This window comes from Camellia sinensis, chromosome 2, assembly GCF_055761805.1.
Source record: "Camellia sinensis isolate YWXY chromosome 2, ASM5576180v1, whole genome shotgun sequence".
Lineage (NCBI taxonomy): Eukaryota > Viridiplantae > Streptophyta > Magnoliopsida > Ericales > Theaceae > Camellia > Camellia sinensis.
Window position 1 is genome coordinate 191897853 of NC_138962.1, and position 16970 is coordinate 191914822.

General features: G+C 34.3%; 2 protein-coding genes across 4 annotated transcripts; one reads left to right on the forward strand and one right to left on the reverse strand.

Moving 5' to 3' along the window:
- Nucleotides 1-5966: 5966 nt before the first annotated feature.
- On the forward strand, nt 5967-9938 carry LOC114310515 (uncharacterized). Its single transcript, XM_028256527.2, has 4 exons — nt 5967-6110; nt 7423-7541; nt 7898-8188; nt 9124-9938. The coding sequence occupies exons 2-4, from the start codon at nt 7434-7436 to the stop codon at nt 9697-9699; spliced, it is 975 nt and encodes a 324-aa protein (XP_028112328.2). The 5' UTR covers nt 5967-6110; nt 7423-7433; the 3' UTR covers nt 9700-9938.
- Nucleotides 9939-12039: 2101 nt separating this feature from the next.
- Nucleotides 12040-14880, reverse strand: LOC114310516 (uncharacterized). Of its 3 annotated transcripts, none has more exons than XM_082916444.1 (3): nt 13845-14880; nt 12851-13014; nt 12040-12338 (listed from the first exon to the last, which is right to left on the reverse strand). In XM_082916444.1, exons 1-3 carry the CDS (start codon nt 14245-14247, stop codon nt 12156-12158), a joined length of 750 nt encoding a protein of 249 aa, XP_082772570.1. In that variant the 5' UTR covers nt 14248-14880; the 3' UTR covers nt 12040-12155. The 3 variants fall into 3 exon arrangements, with proteins under 3 accessions (XP_082772570.1, XP_082772572.1, XP_082772571.1); XM_082916446.1 differs by having other exon boundaries at nt 14121-14879; XM_082916445.1 differs by having other exon boundaries at nt 13983-14871.
- Between the last annotated feature and the right edge of the window lie 2090 nt (nt 14881-16970).

Genomic DNA, 16970 nt, shown 5'->3' on the forward strand with positions numbered 1-16970 from the left:
TGGTAGCTCTCGGGCTCCCCTTGATCGGAAATCAACACAAATTCATTGGGAGGATACTTTCTTGAAGGTTGTCGGTCCCTTATAGATTTCCTCAACTCAAGTTGTGGTGGCGGTTCTTGAGTTGGATGCGCTTCCTCAATTTCTAGTTCAACTTCATTAGGATTAGCATCATCCTCCACATCTTCAATAGGTGGCCGCACATCTCCCCCATTTTTATCATCAACTGAAAATGAAGGAGCTGGATTCATGTCAATGAGATCACTAGTTTTTGGCTCCGGTTGATCACTTTTGTTAAAGTCTTCAATTATTTGGTCTTCAAGAAACACAATATCACGGCTTCGAATGACTTTCTTGTTGACTAGATCACACAATCTATACCCGAATTCATCACGCCCATAACCAAGAAAAATGCATTGTCTTGACTTACTATCAAGCTTGGACCTCTCATCCTTTGGAATGTGAACAAAAGCTCGGCAACCAAACACTCTCAAGTGCTCATAAGACACATCTTTGCCGGTCCAAACTTTTTCTGGAACATCACCATTCAAAGGATAGGAAGGAGACAAATTGATCACATCAACTGCTGTCTTCATTGCCTCACCCCAAAAAGATCTTGGCAATTTAGCTTGTGAAAGCAAACACCATGTTCTTTCCACAATGGTGCGGTTCATCCTCTCGGCAACGCCATTTTGTTGAGGAGTCTTCTTAACTGTCTTTTGGTACTGAATACCTTTGCTGCGACAATACTCATCAAATGGCCCAATGTATTCACCACCATTGTCTGATCGGATGCACTTCAATATCTGCCCTGTTTCTCTTTCAACCATGGCTTGAAAATGCTTAAATACTTCTAGAACTTGATCTTTAGTTTTTAGTAAAAAAGCCTAAACTTTCCTTGAATAATCATCAATAAAAGTAACAAAATAAAGTGCACCACTATGTGTTCTAACTTTCAAAGGACCACAAACGTCCGAATGAATCAAGTCCAAAACATTTTCTTTTCTAGAAGTAACATTTTTCTGAAAAGAAAGTCTATGTTGTTTACCCGCCAAACAATGAACACAAGTTTTAAGATGTGTACCTTTCAAACCGGGTAGAAGCTCTTTCTTGAACAAAACTTGCAGTCCCTTTTCACTCATGTGCCCAAGCCGCTTGTGCCACAATTCGGCAGAAGTATCATCTTCAAGTGCATTGACAACACATTTACAAATTTTTCCTTGCATCGAATAAAGTGTGTGAGTCTTCTTACACTTTGCCACCACCAAAGAACCCTTTGTGAGCTTCCATATTCCATTACCAAATTTGTTGTTGAAGCCTTCATCATCTAGCTTCCCAGTAGAGATCAAATTGAGGCGATGTCACGACCCAAACCCGCCCCTATGGGTTTGGCTCCGTAACTGGCCAGTAATTCATGATTACTGAAGGCCTGCTTAACAGTAATAACAGTAATACAGAGTACAGGGGCTGGCAGAAGCCAAAACAGTAGTAAAAGATGTCCAATGAGCTGTGACAGTCTGTATACAAAAAAACTTTTCATACATATTTACGTTCAGAACCAAAACAGTACTATACATATATATATACGAGTATTCAGGTTAGGGACCAAATCCCTACCATAACAATATAGTACAAGTCTATACAATCTATACAAAACAGAGACAGAAAGGGGAAATCTAAAACACCCCCAAGCAGCCTTGGCTTGGACACACTTGGAACCTCGCAATGAGGCACGTTGGTTGGCTTGACAAAAAGAGAGTTTAACCCAACGCTCCTAGCTCTGATCCGGTGCTTGGACACCTACATATATATATATATATATATATAAACAGTAAGCTAAAGCCCAGTGAATAACATATGCGTAAAGAAGTTAGGAATGAATGTCCTTCCAGTATTAAAACAGTCATTTGAACAGTATATCAGCTATTCGATCATAGCAGTCATAAGTGGTACATCCAATAGCAAACAGTACAGTAGGTCTTAACAGACTGAACAGTCAATCGATGGCCATCATATCAGTAAACAGTAGTGGTTCCAAGCATGGGAACCGACAGAGATCTCTGTGACAGTAGCAGTACAGTACAGTAACAGTAAATTGCTATGGATGCCACGAATACAGTTCGCAAATAGGACAAGCATTCATTCAGTAAGAAACATCATTTCAAAAAGCAGTACAGTTGATCATTCAGAAAATATTCATGATTGAATATATCTTTACAACATTGTTACTCACAGAGTTCTGGGCTACAGATAAGCTAGTGAGCGTCCTCGGATGCCAACCCTACACAGTTACAGGATGAACACATACTAAGTTGCATGTTTGGGAAATAATAACTTAGTCCCTATCTTGATTCGGTGTGGTTCTATAGCATTATCCTCATTAAGATGCCTTAAACTAGGCCTAGGAATGCCTAGGATAGAATGATGATGCAAAGATGCACTTTAAAACACTTTTCAGAATTTTCAGAAAACAGGGGTCTCGCTTGAGCGTGGCTTTCTACACTCGAGCGGACATGTAGACAAAGGATCTCCACTCGAGCGTGACTTTCCTCGCTCGAGCGGACTGCAAAAGTACTGGATGCATGAAATTCACGCTCGATGGGCGCTCGACCCCTGCTCGAGCGTGAGACACAAGTCCTCGCTCGAGCGTGCATTCCCTCGCTCGAGCGAACTGTAAACACATGCAAAGTACTGGATACATGCATTTCACGCTCGAGCGTTACTTTACTCGCTCGAGCAGACTGCATGAACTCAGAGTGTACGCTCGAGCGTGGAGTTCCTCGCTCGAGCGTGGATCCAAAATCTGGAATTTTCAGATTTGTCTCCAAGCATGAAACTCAACATTTAAAGCATCAAATCCGATCCTTTTGGGCTAATTTTTTAGAAAACACTTTAAAATTCATAGTATAACATGTTTTAAAGATTAATTTGCAAAATCAGAGCCCAAAGGTAGTTCAATTGAACCCATTTCCAAACAAAACTTCAAGAACATGATGTACATGCAATATGCATGAATTTAATCAACTTCAAAGCTTCTAATACAAGAACAAATGAGTCAATCCTTTCAAAAACATGATGAATTCATGGACCAAAGCTAGAATATGGGCATGTATGTGAGGATTTCCATGAAATCAACCTCAAAACTCAACAATGTATACATGCATGCATGATTTAAGCTTCAATTCAACATTTTGAACCAAATCTAGACTCTAATCACTAAAGACTCATTAACCATGCAAGGTACAACTAGAATTCATAATCAAGAAGATGAATATCCTACCTTATGTCCTAAATTTCAAGTCTAGAAGCTCAATTATGCAATCTCTCTTCAAAAAACTTCAAGTCTCCAAGCTAAATTGATGAACTCAAGTTTTTCCCTCTCTCCTTCTCTCTAGTCGGTTATGGGTCTCAAGAATGAAAAAAATGATGCAACAAATAAGCTCTAACAAGACTAAACAATTGGTCTAGCACTAGGCTACTAAGTGGCAAAATGGTAGATAAGTCCAATTAATGTACTTCAACATTATTTAATCCAATTTAATCATACCGAATCAAATTTCAATTAAACATACCATAAAATCACATAAATTCTAATTAACATGAAACACTAATCAAGTTCAGATTCGGCCGTCGATAAGGCCTTCGATTTGCAGTTTAAAACATAAAACATGAACAGATCATCTAGCAGTCAAACATATAGATTTGCAATTAAACTAATACACTCAATCAATCAGTTCAGAAATTCAGTCAATCAGTCACTTAACATGCTTAATCATAGATTAGCACTAATCAGTGGTGAGGGTTGTCACAGGCGAATGTCGGGAACATACCTCACATCTTTAAGCAACAACTTGTAGCCCAAATTTGTTTCCAAGCAAACATCACCCATGCCAATAATCTTGGACAAACCTTCATTACCCATTCGAACAGAACCATAATCTCCTTCGGTATAGGTAGCGAAGAAATCAACTCGAGAAGTCACATGAAAATAAGCACTGGAACCAATCACCCAATTACTCTCTTGGCCCACAAAATTGATACAATCATCTTCACAAACGACCATGAGATCATTGGTAGTAACTGCTATTGTGTCTTCTTGCTTCTTATCCACATTTTTGTCACGCCTTTTCTCTTTATTCTTGAGCTTTTAGCATTCTCGCTTCATGTGCCCTTTCTCATGGCAATAATAACACTCAATGTCTTTCTTTGAAAAAAAATCATCTTTTGATTTGTCACTATCACCCTCAATGGGTCCATACAAATCTTTATAAAATAATAAGTCCTCCATTTTAGTTTTCCAAGTTACCCAATTACTTCCATTGAAACTAGACATGCAACCCACATTCCCCTCCATTGATTTACACAAATAAATAAACCCAAATAAACCGTAAGCTGATACCAGTTGTTAGGAAAAATCGATGATTCCCCACAAGTAAATCAATCAATGGGAATAAAAAACCAATGTGGAAAAATTAAATCAAAAGTAACACAAGAATTTTTACGTGGTTCCCTCAATGTGAGGTACGTCCACGGGATCGAAATCCGATTCCACTATCAACCAAATAGTTTCCAAACGATTACAAACGAGACACGAATGGTCTCACAAAACCACTCTTAAGTGAATTCTAAATAATTACAAGTAAACAAGAGGAAAAACCTCACCAAATAGATTCAGAACCAGAATTGTAAAAGACCCAAAATAATTAACCAAAATTATCTAACTGTGAAGTCGAAACCGAAGATCCACTGAATTTGATCTAAGACTCACACGACAAGCTTGAATAACAAACCCACAAGTGCACCAACCGCTATCTCAACAAATATGACTTGGTAGCCACACAGTTCCACCGAACCAAAAATAAAGACAATATATATTTATATATATTGTTGATTTTTAGATTATTAATCAAAACCCTAGTTATATCCAAATTGAATTGGGTTTTTACAAATTAGATATAATATATAAAAATATATTATATTTAAACCAAACCAAATTAAACTCTTTTAATAAACAAATTGTGTCACACACTCCAATAAGAAAGTATACCCAACAGTTTTAGAGCCAGAATCAAGTTAATTAAGCCTAATAATGACATCATGTTGTCAAATAGTGGTTGAGTTGAGAGAACCTTTGTCATACTAAAGCTTTTACCAAGTTTCTTGCCATGGTTTCATGCAAGCTTCTTGAGCTAAATATTTGGTATTTGCTATCACTGTCTTTCTCTTTTATTTATTTCACAGAATTTAAGTCTCTGAAAATTGTGCGAACGAATCTTTTATGAACTTGAAGTAAGAAACTGATACAACAATGTGCTTTTTTTCTTTTTTTTTTCCCCCCAAATGCTGGTCATTGACATAACTTCAAATGAAGTTGAGAAGCTTGTATGATCACTAACTACCAAATGGGATCATCCGCATGCTTTTATTTGATCAAATAACATTTGATTTACTACATGACTACGAGTCACTTAATAATAGAAAGACGCATGATCATTTTATTAAGAAATAAGTTACAAATTATCTTTTTACTATTAAAAAGGTACAATGCATGTCACGTGTACTGTAAGTCGGACTTTCTTGATTAAAAATCGTATAGTATTGTGAAAAAAATAAATAATAAGTTAAGCATAAAAAATAAACAAATAAATTGTTTTACAAAGTAGTTACGAAATAATATGTGATAATATTTATATAATTCTCTCGACAAATGAAAAATTATAAAATACAAGGTAAGACATTTTACTTTAAGAAAAAAAAGAAAAGTGGTCCTCTATTAGTAGAAAGTCACATTATGTATAGTATAAGTCGGACCTACTAAATAATTTGTCATTAAATAGAAATAGTATAATCCCTTAATAAATTCAGATAATTGTTTACAATTGGGCTAATTTTACTCAAATTAAAAGTTCATAAAATTAAAATTTTAAATAGTTTAGAAATGATATTATCCCTTAAAAAAATTATGATTCAAACAAACCCGAAATTATTTCACGGTCCGATGACCCGACCCAAACGACCCAATACATTCTCGGTTCTCACTGCTCGTTGGGAGCTCTCTCTCTCTCTCGAACCCTCTTTCTCTCTCTAGAATCATCGTATTAGCGTCACCTCAGGTACACGAACATCTCTCTCTATATCCTATTTTTTGAAAATTTCGATTTGGAATAACTTGGTTTTGGTTTATCAGTTGTTGTCTAATTTTTCCTGAGCTCTATCATCAATGGCGTTACAGTTTTTAGATTTGTAATTGTTATGTTATATCTGAATTTGGGTTCTTTTGAAGCATTTGAAAATTTTCATTTTTATGAATTCTGATTATGTGTGGATGAGATGTTTGTTAAAATGTCAAGCTGGAAAGGTTTGCTATTATGGCTTATGAACACCAAGACATTGAATTCTCAAGATATGATTTCATAGAACACTGTTTTGTATATCAATGTAAAGATTGTAAAACAATGTTGAATTGGTCATCTCGAGCTACTTTAAATGTTGTCTTCAATGTTATTGAAATTTGGCCTGTAAAACCCAGTGGGTAAGCCAAGTGGCGGTAAGTTGAGCTGTGATAAATGCCTTAAGAAGCATAGGTCATGAGTTTAAATCCCATAAAGCGATTGACCCACTAGGGCCCATCCAAAGGGCCGGTGACCGGTAATTACCTGATATGTGTGGGATGGAGAACTACATATACCCGGGACTGGTCGGGGAAATTTTCCTGCCAGTAACTAGTTTGTGCTTGGGATAATTCATGTTTTAAAGGAAATTATGCTTCGAGTTCATTTTAAATCTTAACTGAGAAAAAACTGGTAAATTTTCCGCTTTTGTAGTTATTGCTTAGGATGAGCACTAAATTGTAGTTATTACTTATTACCTTGTTTTTACAACCTAGATGAGGACAAGTAAGCTTCTACATTTTTTTCACTTGTGAAAAATTTATAACCTAGTATAGTTTTTTTGTTGCTGCAAAGGAAATTGAGGTGACATTAATTATTTAGGTTTGGATCTGCTTTGGAAGCAAGAAATTTAACCTTTGTCAATTACACTATTATATGGAGAAAAGGGTAAATGTTATTCAAATGTGATGGAATTGTGGTTCGTATGGTAAGTTATGTGGCATGGGCTTACCCTACAATGGTCGAGCTTTATTGTCTAGCTCAAAGCTGCTAAAAACTGGGTTTGATGTTCTGTGACAATATTCAAGCTTTAAATTATCCTTCTTTGTAACGGAAAAAACATTTTGGTAGAGATAGTCATTGTTGATGGTTAATTCTTATAAACAAATAAGTCATGATTTAGTTGTCACTCTTCAGACAAGCCATGATAATATATGTGCCTACGCATTAGGGAAGTGAAAGGTAAGGTGTGGTGGTTACCACAATGTTCCATATTCCCTCTTTCTAAAGTCTTCTCTCACAATTTGGCATGCAGTTCATTCATTCATGGACCGTTGGAGTGGAATCTTAAAGGTTCCGATATACCCTAATGGTAAGGCTCACTACAGAGTTGCAGTATCTCTCTGCCTGTCATCTTCTTCCAAAACCCTAACTGTAAGTTCTCTTTATTTAAACCCTTAAAAACTATAGCTAAACCATAAAAACTAATGCAACACATTCTTTGCAGTGAAATTCCCTTCAAACCCTGAATTTGCTTTCCAATGAATAACTTTACATTACCCAAACTCAATGTGAATACTCTTTTATTTCTCTTTGTGGACTGAATTCTTCAGAAACAATTCCGTGTACAGAGCTTCGAATAGAAAGTAGGAATGGTAGAACATTCAAATCCTGCCTCATTTTTTGAAGAAGCTGAACTCGATTGATTCTAGTCACTATGTTCCAAACAGATGTATTTTGCCTCACTGAAAGATTCTCTGACTCCATTTTACATCACATATGAATGGCAGATACCTTCTGCAAATGCTATCTTCTTCAACGGAGATCGAGTTGAAGGCACTGGAAATCCAGTGATCGAGAGGCTATCAGATCTACCGAAAATTGCTGAAATTCTGGTTTCAAAATTTGGTGGTTCTATAAATGCATGGGTTATTGAGGCTTCCACTTTTAATGGGCCTTTTGCTGTTTATAGAGATTTTATTCCATCTTTAAACAGCTGGGGAGAGCCAAAATCATACAACCCAACTGGATTTCCAGCTTCTACATCAATCGTTAGTCTCTTGTCAAATTGCCTCAAAGAGGTATGTCTGATCAGATTTTATTTTCATACATTTCTTTACAAAGTTGAGTTTCTTTAAATGCAAATCAACTAGAGCTCTAAGTACTTAAATATTTTTTGGGCTATGTATTACAAGCACTTGTGTGCTACTTTCAAACAATTGTGGAAAGGTATGAGCCAGCCAGGTGAGCTAATCACGAGTTCAAAGACCAGAAACTATAGCTAGGTTGTTGTAAAGGGTATAGAAATGTGGGTATTTAATATCTTCTATCTGGACATTTTTTTTTGAAAAATTTCCCAATAAGTAATACCTTCCATCTGGAAATCTATGGGAAGAAGGAAAATATAGAAATGAGTAAGAATGTGTGAGTTGAATGTACATCTATCTAATAAATGCACACAAACAAAAAGAAAAGGATATTTTAAATGCAATAAGTTCTACTAATAATCGATGAGGAGTCGCCGACAGTTTACCAAAAAGGGAAGAAAAAAGAGGGAGGTGGAACCTGGCATGTATTTGACACAGAGATGCTTCTTCTATCTTAAAAGTTACCTTCACATTCAATTTTTCTAAAGTCGTGATTATTTCTGATTATGGCTTCTTTTAATGACTGCAATTGTATGCTGTGGGTTTTTCACTAGATTTATCAAACCAACATGTTGCTTCTAATTTATGTTCATGATTTGGTATAGTCTTTATTTGAATTTGTTTAAAGATGAGAAGATATACGTGTCAGTGCCACCTATTTTTTCTTCTTCTTCTTCCAACATTCCAAGTTGGTCTGATTATTTTAATTTGTTATAAATTTTTTGTCTAGTGTATTGTGAAATTCTACAATCATCACTATAACCAGTCAGCCAACTTGATTCCACTACATATTCCTATTTTCGTGCCTGGTTCTCATATATTCCTTGCACACAAACGACATCTGAATTCCTTACTTGTCAATACGGCAGGCAAAAAACTTAATTTCAGGGAGTCGCCAAGAACCACACCAAGCTGGAGTATCTACATCATGTTTACATCAACCCAAAACATTTATCCTTGGATTTAGTAAGGGTGGAACTGTACTTAACCAGCTAGTAACTGAGCTTGGCTTTTCTGCATTCAAATCCTCTGAAAATCCACCCAGTGTGAATAAAGGCCTTGTTAATATCCGGCAAGAGAATCAAATAATACCCAGTTCAAAAGAAAGCCTCTTGAACAGCATAACTGAGATCCATTATGTGGATGTTGGCTTAAATTCTGCTGGAGCATACCTCACTGATGCTGATGTAATTAAAAGAATGTCCAAGCGCCTAAGACAAGGAGCTGATGGAATTCGTTTTGTCCTTCATGGAACTCCGAGGCAATGGTGTGATAGAAGAAGAGTTTGGATAAAAAATGAAAAGGAGAAAATGCTTCAGCTGCTTGAATTCGAAGCGCAGAAGACTGGAGGCAAATTACAGGCATGTGAGAGATTTTACTTTTCCAATAAGCCTCCTAGTCTGCAGATGCATTTTGAAATAATAGAAAATTTGGAAGTGAGTTGAGTGTTCTGATCTTGATGGAAATGCATGCTAGGTATAGTTAGCTAGTAGTGATAATGTATATTTTCTTGTTTTTTATTTCTTATCTTGCGAATCCGTGGTTAGACTAGTACTGCGATTATGATGGGTAAAATGTATGATTTTGTGCATATATAGTTTTTGTGAATCAATCTCAAACTTTTGAGGTTTTTTTTGTGTTGAATTTAGAATGGCAATGTATGTGAATTGTAATTCTCCTTCAACATTCATCTGATTTTGCTGTCTCTGGACAAAATCTTCCATGCTAAACCAAGGCAGTCCACCTTCTATCTTATTTATTTATTTTTATATATTATATATATATATATATATATTTACTTTACTGCCTTATTTCTTAAAGTTTGAATTGTTTGGTTGTGTTTGGTTCAATTATTTTAATTTACAATTTTATCTTTTAGGGTAAATTACAAATGCAACACATGTGGTTTGCCTAAAATAAAGATTGCCTCCTGGTTCTAGAAATTCCATCCGTCCCTTCAAGTTTTTAATCGCATAACAAATAACTCTTTTTATTAAAAAATTATCAAATCCATTAACAATTTTTAATGATATCATAAATACATTTCAATTAACAATTCAGGTAATTTTATTATTGTATGGTATAGTAGTTAGGAATTTTATTTTTTCTGTTAATTTTGTTAATTAAAAAATTCTCACAAGAGGGTATCAGGGGCAATTCTTGTTATAAACAAATTTCAGGAGTGTATTTATAATTTATCCTATTTTTTAATTTTTGAATTGTTAGGTTGTATTAGATTTTTACTGGAATGAAGGTGGAATGATCATTTTTTTAGTCCTATGCAATAATCATTCCACAATGATAAATGATGATTATTTTTTGTAATGCTTTTTATTTTATTTTTTAGTGAATCCAAAGTAAGATAAGAAAGGATATTTTGATAGAATAATATGGACAAGTTCTGTTTCTTTTCATCTTAAGGACAACATATGATTTTTTTTGTAAGACAATGAAATTGTAATAGTGAATTATGATTTCATTTGTGATGTATTTTTATTTTTTTTCCCCTTCTAATCAATCAAATGTAGGAATAAACATTTTAACGGAATGATCATGTCATTTCATTTTATTTCGGTGAACTAAGCACTAGCTTATAGTCAAGTTGAACCTATTTAAGATTTTGTTTAGTTTCATGCTTTGACAAGATTTTTAACTTCAAGGTTGTGATTGGATCTTAAATTTGTATAGAGAATATATATATATATATATATGGTTAAAAAAAAAAAGAAAAAAAAAAGAGGCAAGTATGTATGTTTTTAAATCCATTTTCAGTTGAGTTAGGAAAATGAGAAGAATGTAAATACATATTTGGCATACACAAAAAAGAAAATAATAATAATAATCTTTTTTTCTTTTTTGTGTACCTATAAAAATAGAGTATAAATAATGGGGTTTATAGTTTAAGGTTCCCGATATTAAGATTTTATATGATAAATGATATGTAATATTTTTGTAATAATTTGGATCTCCTAACATTTTCACATAGATAGAGGAATTTTTGGCACTTCACAGAAGAAATTTCTCTATAACGAGTTGAAATTTCTCTAATAATATTATTGAGGGACCTTCACTAATAAGAAAAAATATATTGAATTTTTCCTACTACTCAAAGTTGGATATAGATGTCTCACTATTTTTTTCATAAATAATTCTATTTTCTTTTCTTTTCCTTTTTCTTCCATTAATTTGGATTTAAACAACGGCATAAATTGAGTTCAATTCTCTTACTTAGCATAACTAAAAATGCATATGATAGGGAGATATGTATAATAGAATTCTTCAATTATTTTTTTGTTAGAACTCCTACAATAAAATTCACAAATGGATTTAGAAGTTACATGTACAAAATAAGACAAATAAAAATAATAAGCAAGTAAATTAAAAACATCATACATTGCAGTAAATTTAGAGGTAAAAAGTTTTGCTTGTGAGTGTCTAAGACACATGTAATTACCATGTGAAACTATTGTTTCTCCCCATGTGAAGATACAATATTTCGCATCTAGTGTTTTCGTCCACCAAGAAGATATGAAAGAGTTACAAATCAAGTTGCCCACAAAATTAAGAACCCATATATAAATATACAAAGAACTCTTTTTCAATCTCATATTACCTTTTTTTCTTCTCTAAAACACTTGGTAGGAGAGTGATTTATATAGGAGTTTTTGTAACAAAATTCTCCTTAAATAACAAAACATTCAAATATTTTGTCAATTAAATTTGTATAATGGTTGATAATAAAACATAATTAATTGTGTAACTGAAATGACATAATAAGAAAAGAATTAAATCAAATTTTATTTTTTATTAAAATTTATCCAACATTTTTTACAAGGCATTGGGCCCTTTTGCTCTAGTAATACACTTCTAAACCAAAAGAAGACAGTAGCAATGTAACAACCTAGCACAATATACAAATTAGAATTAGTTTTTTGCACCAAAAATCTTTTCTTGCTGTGTCATTAGCATAACCAAAAGAAGAATGAGAACCAACGAGCCTGCAAATCCCCGGAAATGCAGTCAGGTGTCTAGTTTGTTCAATCACAGCAGGCGTGAGCCATAAGATCGAGTTGTGAAAGAAGTCCTGAAACAAGAAGAAGAAAGTACAAAGCATTACAATCTCTAGCATTCTTTGGTCACTCTAATTATAGAAACAAGAAAAGAGTTTTTAAAAAAAATGAAGAATATAGTTTACATGATCATGGTTGTCACCGGAATTCTACACCCAGATAAGTGGAGCCGGGATTAAAAACAATCTAGAAGAAAGACTTTACTTTTTTGGATGAAACTCCAACCTCAAGGCTGATCCGTCCTTTCAATTATATCAGGAACATGGATCACTTCTCCTCTGTGACTCGAAACTGCAGTTTCAGGCATAACCAGATTACCGACAATATACCCAGACAAAGAAGAATTAAAATTTAAAAATACTATTTAAAAAAAAAAAAACGTGAAATATAAGACGATATATTGGCGTTCTATCCACATTGTTGTGAGGAGAGGCAGGAATTTGAGCAGAGCTGGTCAATGCATCACATGATACAAGCAAACTCAACTTGTCAGTGGAATGAACTTTCCAACATTTTCAAGCATTACCTTGTGGAGCCGGGACTTTATTTTGCTAATTTGTGACTGTAAAATTCCAAGCTTCCAGAGGATTTGTTCCAAGGAATTGTCACCGTCTCTGAACTCATGGGATAACAATTCATCATTGACCCCAAACTCATCATTGACATTAATTGACTTCTCTGCCAAAATCACTACAGGAAAAAAGGAACAATTGAATTAGTAATGGGATTAGATCCTTAGAACATAACTCACATCTAGAACATTAATCTTGCCAAAACTACTCCACTGGAGTTTTTAAATAGTGACTTCAGCATGAAAAGCACAAAGTTATTTCATTATAGAGGCATACATTGAAAGTATTTAAATTATGTATTCATTGTATCAAAAACATTTTCTATCAAATCAATCAAAAGCTCGCTCTCTTCACAAGATTTGATAGAAAATTTCCACCAAATCATCACATCACAATGAAACCATTTTATTGAATTCGTGAAAAATTTCTTCATTTGAAAAATGTAGAACTTTTATTACTAAACAGCCAAAAATTCACTAAAAAAAAATCTCAATAATTCACGGATTTCGATACAACTAAAAAACCCTATTCTCAAACACATTTAACTTTTTTTCACCTCATAAAAAAGCCCAAAAATCACCAAAAAAGGCCAATTCCCAAGCGAGATTTGTTTACTGGTACTATTGACAGTGCCTAAAACAGCCCCAAAAATTGTCTATTCATTCTTCAAACCCTACCTCTTTGTTACCCCATACAAGCCCCTATACTTTTACTAGCCTTTCAGCCACGAAAACCGATTAATCAGCCACATTTACAATGCCATACTTTAAGGCTTCATTTTTACCAACCAGCCACATTCACAACCAATTAATCAGCCACATTTACAACCCCATACGAGCCAAAATGTTTAGCAGATGCCTTCTAGGCTTCTACTACCATATCTTACTCATACCCTTACTCTTTGGCTATTTGTCACAGAATTATAAGAAAAAAATTCTCACTCCTCACCTCGTTTGCCTCGATCATCATCAATAGAAGCAACAACAGCAGCAGACCTCTTATTCTTTGAAACATACCACTTATCAGTCATAATTGACATACACATACATGCATGAAGCAGGATAAAACAAAAGTGAAAATCTCTACCAAAATAGGAGAATAGGTTATGATGTGACATATATGATGCCATGGCCACTGTGTCTTCAATTCTTTTTCTTTTCTTCCTCTTCATGACTTCTTCGCTTTGACTTTGACAAGAAAATGGAAGTGACTTTGCACCAAAACCTTCTAATGAGCAATTGTCTAACTCAAACAGTTTTCTTCTATTAAATTCTGCAAGCTCTCCGTCATACTTTAATGCTTGGGACTCAAAATTCTTAATTTGTAATTCTACCCATTTACAACGCCACATGAGAGGTCGTATGAATGTCCTCCAATGAGGTGTCAATCTTTTCCTCCTGAAAAAATGCAAACATCAGACGAGTATAAACATTATACACTGACAAAATTGGAAGAAGACCATTCATCTAATAATATCTATTGGTTACCACACAGGAAGTCATTGAAGACAAGAAGACTAAAATAAATAGAGACCTATCCAAGCTTCATAAAAAAAATAAAAAATAAAAATAGAACAATTTCCTAAGTTCCAGCATACTCAATTTCCAACTAAGTTCGTATAGCTTCAAACATGTTGGTACAGCAGCTTGATCGAATGCTTAATTGTCATGTATCGAAATTTCATAATCATATAAAATGAAAAAAGGAAATTAGCATTTTGTATAAATTGTGGACTTTGGAGCTTCATAAAAGGCGCTAGTTTTCTTGTTTGTAGAGTTGTCATTGCTAAAGAACCCAAGATCAAAAAGAATAGTAAAAAAAAATGGTACATACTTCATTCGAAATCTTCACCATATCCATTAAATGGAACAGCCCCGGTACAGAGCCCAAAAACCGGGGCTCGAATTTGGCTCGAATTTGAGAAGGAAGAAGGAGGAAGAAGAAGAAGAAGAGAAGGAGGAAGAAGAAGAAGAAGGAGAAGCAGAACTGGAGGGGGCCATAAAAATGGGGCTGGAGGCGTAGGGGGAGGCGGGCGGAGGCAGAGGCAGAGGCGGAGGCGGGGCTGCGATGCGATGAGCGACGACGACGACTCTCTCTCGCCTCTGTTTCTCTCTCGCCTGTGTTCAAATGAAGAAGATGAAGAAGAAAAGAAAGAAAGAAAGAAAGAAAAGGAAGAAAAAGGGCAAAAAAAATAAAAATAAAATAAAATTCGAAACGCAAACCGCCGTCGTTTTGAGTTTCGAGCCAAATTCAAACCCTTGATTTCGGCCCTCAAACATTTTTCTAAATGGAAATCAGCAATGCTAGAGGCCACAAAATTAATAGCTCAAATGATAAATTTGAGCCATTTGAGCCACCGATTTTGTGTCCCTCAAATATTTTCCAAATGAAAATGCTGATGAAGCATCGCCATGTAAGTCTGACAGAACTTCAGCATCACCCAGCATCGCACTGTTCTCAACTCACAAATATAAGTTCATGAACAAATCTCACAAAAATAAAAATCATTTCAATTCAAACCCAGAACTTTTTCTCCCCCTAAAGCATGAAATTCCAATTCAATTCTTTCACAAGAAAATACAAAAGAATAAACCGTCAATCTAAACCAATCAAGGTCCTAAAACCCTTCAATCAGAAGAAAAACCATAAACCCTAAACCCTAGAATACAGAGACAAGAACCGCCACCAGAGTCTGTTCAGACTGATAGACGCTGAAGTGGGTTTCGTTGGATCGAACAGAGACAGAAGTCCCCTTTTTTATGAGAGTTCTATTTATTTATTTATTTATATTTAATATGAATTTTTTTTATTTATCTGCCAATTTTTCTTTTTTGATTTGCTTTCTATGGGATTTGACTTGAGAGAGCGTTTGAATTTAATGAATCTATTGTAAATTCAATTCCGGTGATTTAACCTCTTTACTTTTTAGAATTTATGGAGAATAATATTTATGTAATAAGTCAAAATGAATGATTGAATTTTGGTAGCTATATATTTAGAGTTGGTTTGGAATGTTTTAAAAAAGTGTATTTTTTAATTTATTGACTTATATGGGTTGGGTTTGATGTGATGTGTTAGAGAGATGATGTGATTTAAATAAGATGATGTGACTTAAATAAGATAGTGATTTTTTGACTTTTTGTATTATTTAGTTTATGCCAAACCACCCCTTAAATTACGTTTGTTTTTAAAAAATAAATTGTTATTCTTGAAATTATATTTGCCGTCTATTTCTTTTAAGATAAATGTGATTCAAATATGTTACCGAAATCTAATTATCTTAATTTTTTACATGAATATTCTTTCCAACAAGTACTAAGGCCAAGTTTGGCATATTGTAAAAAAGCTAAAAAGTTAAAAAGTTACTCAAAAAATTAAAAAGTTAACACTATTCACCAAAAGTCAACAATTACGGTTGCACAACTCCCAATTCTAATTTTTCCCTACAAATCAATTTTTACAATTTTTTATTACACATTTTTTCATAAAAAGTCAAAAAGTTAACCAAAGCATCTATATTTTCTTCTTTAATTTTTTAGTCCAAAAAGACAAAAAGTACACTTATTTAGGACACCCCAAACAACCCCTAAAAAGTGAACAGTTTGAATCACTGAGATTGAGCTCATAGTGGGCCCACTAAACGCAAATACTTTCTCAAATTGATTTTTTTAAAAATTTTATTTCAGTGTTGAAGTGCTTTCCCTCACCTAGGGGTGTAATTCGGGCCTGGGCTTGGGGTCGACCCAAGTGGGCCTTGCGGGCTCTCTCTTTTTGACGGGTCGGATCGGGCCGCCCCATGGCCCGAAAAGTGGCGCACAGGTCCAAGCCCATAACCACTTTAAATAGGGCCTGCGGGTCAAGGCTCGAGCCTAAGTTGGCCTTTTTTTTTTTTTTTTTTTCCCCTCGAAAAATAAACGATAAATACATTATCTATGTAGATTATTTATTAGGGATAAAAAATAAAAGAAAAATTGTACTAGAGCATTTTAGTTAAGATAAATGAGATGTTTAGTTATGTTTTATGTATGGTGATATTTAAATTTAATTATGTATGACTTACATTTTTTTAATTAT

Excerpts from the sequence above, each read along its gene's own strand:
- LOC114310516 (XM_082916444.1), bottom strand. The coding sequence starts at position 14,247 with ATGTGGCGTTGTAAATGGGTAGAATTACAAATTAAGAATTTTGAGTCC. Across the intron at positions 13,015-13,844 it reads TGATGATCGAGGCAAACGAG|TGATTTTGGCAGAGAAGTCA; the intron begins GTGAGGAGTGAG and ends TTTTTCCTGTAG. Across the intron at positions 12,339-12,850 it reads TAAAGTCCCGGCTCCACAAG|GACTTCTTTCACAACTCGAT; the intron begins GTAATGCTTGAA and ends TTCTTGTTTCAG.
- LOC114310515 (XM_028256527.2), top strand. The coding sequence starts at position 7,434 with ATGGACCGTTGGAGTGGAATCTTAAAGGTTCCGATATACCCTAATGGT. Across the intron at positions 7,542-7,897 it reads CTTCTTCCAAAACCCTAACT|ATACCTTCTGCAAATGCTAT; the intron begins GTAAGTTCTCTT and ends TATGAATGGCAG. Across the intron at positions 8,189-9,123 it reads TGTCAAATTGCCTCAAAGAG|GCAAAAAACTTAATTTCAGG; the intron begins GTATGTCTGATC and ends TCAATACGGCAG.